This window comes from Poecilia latipinna, unplaced genomic scaffold, assembly GCF_001443285.1.
Source record: "Poecilia latipinna isolate Pla-1442-1.1 unplaced genomic scaffold, P_latipinna-1.0 Scaffold1775, whole genome shotgun sequence".
NCBI lineage: Eukaryota > Metazoa > Chordata > Actinopteri > Cyprinodontiformes > Poeciliidae > Poecilia > Poecilia latipinna.
Window position 1 is genome coordinate 89960 of NW_015114391.1, and position 2286 is coordinate 92245.

The 2286-nt window shown below is 37.8% G+C and overlaps 1 protein-coding gene across 1 annotated transcript in view; it reads left to right on the top strand.

The window, feature by feature from the left end:
* Positions 1-106: 106 nt before the first annotated feature.
* The window catches only part of prelid3b (PRELI domain containing 3), an 8355-nt gene continuing 6175 nt past the window's right edge, over positions 107-2286 (top strand). The window contains exons 1-2 of the mRNA XM_015061074.1: positions 107-356; positions 1461-1629. Coding sequence (XP_014916560.1) covers positions 325-356; positions 1461-1629 — 201 coding nt within the window. The 5' untranslated portion in view covers positions 107-324. The remainder of the gene's footprint in view (positions 357-1460; positions 1630-2286) is intronic.

Genomic DNA, 2286 nt, shown 5'->3' on the forward strand with positions numbered 1-2286 from the left:
TATCTAAACAATCAAATATAATAGAAATAGAAATAATAGAAAATATAATAAATTCATCAGATACCCCTCAGGGACTTAATATTATGCCATATCTGGCAGTGAGTGTTTATTTAGGTTCAAGTGTAAAACATAGCATATTTCGATTTTGCATGATGACTCAAGAGGCGGAAATGCGTAACAGAGTCATGTGACTGCGGCTGCGCTAGTATGGGGCGGAAGGATTCTTCATTCACTTCATGTGCAGCTTCCTTGCATTTGCCAGTGTGACCGTCTTCCTACCGGTTCGACAGCTGCTTCATAATCTTTTCTGCTTACTCTTAAATCATGAAGATCTGGACCTCGGAGCACATATTCAAGTAAGCGCAGATTTCATCCATTCAGGCAATGTGTGTTCTGTTTGCTGGTTGCAGATTTAAACCGATTTTCCTGACCGGAGCTTTTATTAACGTTGATTTTCTTAGTATACCATATACAAAGTTAGACCACTGAACATTGTTTTTTAAAAACCATGTTTTTATATATATAAACTTTGGTTTCTTTTGTTATAACATGTTCGAACATATCAAGTATATTGATATAGTGTTCCGTAATTGGTTTGGTTTTAATAACACCAAAGTACTTAAAAGATTTTGGCTATTTAAGCGGCTAAGAAATTGAATAAAACTGACCATAAGACGCTGTCATTGACTGGTCTGCAGTTTTTCAGCTTGCGTAACTCGCCGGTCGGATCCGAGCAGCCCTTTAACCTTTCCCCTACATTCTTCCGTACGTGCTGCCGTAATTGCACACGTCACTGAATAACGGCGTTGTGTTCACGTGTCTCCATGGAAACGTCTGTGTTCTACTGCTGCGAGTTAGCAGTTCTCCCCGTCGCTCTTTGAAAAGTAATATCACATTTTAAGCATTTGTACGTATTACTTAACAAATTTTTTTTTCTTCAGTTATCAAAGCTGGAGCTGCTAAATTCAGCTTTATTCTTTATATTTTCGTCTTGTTATAATTATGTATTGACCGAGACGAGTAAAGCATGAACTCTGAGGTCAAGCGTGCCTACATCCATATCTGTAAGTTCAAATATGTTTTAAAGAAGGCTTTAGTTAAATGCCGATATTATAGAAAACTGCAACTGTAAGGTAAATTAAATTAAATGAAATATAATTCAATTTAAAATTAACCCTCTGCAGTTTTGAAGCTACAGAATGAGCCACAAACAATGAAGAAGTACTAGCTTCTTTAGTGTTTTGCTATTTTACCTTGGGAGTAAATGTAGTTAATAAGAGGGAACAGTTGCCGTTTGTAGGAATAGGAATTTGTTTAACTGTTAATTGTAGCATTTAGGTAAATGTATAATTGTGAATAAAATGATTCACTCAACTCTGTAATGCTGTGTGAAATGGTAGTTTTTTGTGTGTGACTTTTATTGATCAAATTCTGTATTTTTGTTGCTTTTGCCCCCACAGCCATCCTTGGGAGATGGTGACCAAGGCTGCTATGCAGAAGTATCCAAATCCCATGAATCCCAGTGTGTTTGGAGTGGATGTATTAGACCGAAACATTGACCAACAGGGCCGCCTCCACAGTAAAAGGCTGCTCAGCACAGAGTGGGGCCTACCATCCATTGTAAAATCTGTGAGTGTCAAAACCCAAACACATAATCTTTCCAGACAGTGATGGAAAACAGATGTGATATTTATGTTAAAAGTCGCGTGATAAAACAGATTACAAAAGTCCAAATACGTCCATCACATGGTTAACTTTCCATGCTGCGTATCTGACCTTAACTTGCAAGGTTTTTTGTCCAGTAATAGTAACAGACATGGGTTCTTGTTGGAGCCACAGCGAGTTCATGGCGGTGTGCCACAGCTCGTGCTGTACGGGACATGGTGGTCCCATATCCATCATTGCTCAGATGTGATCCCTGACACCGTGTGATGTAACTTTCCATCTGTGTGTCAGCTCGGTCAGAACCAGAGGTGACTTGAAAGCAGAGCAGTGACGAAGCCCTCTGGAATTGCACAACTTGTAATTTGAACTCTTCCAATGGGAACCGTGATTCCATGAACTCTGTAATTCGAACTCTGAAACGATGAGGTTGCAGAAAACTGATACTGTGCCATTCTAGCTGTCTGAGATTGTTTTACATCAACATTTTCTGCCAACTCTTGGTTAGTAATATCATGAATCTGTTTTTTTTTTTTTTTTTTTTTTTTAAGACCAAATTTTTTGCTGCCTGTTTTTTTAGTTTTTTTTCAAATTAATGATTTAGTAAAATTTTTTTGTTTTTCC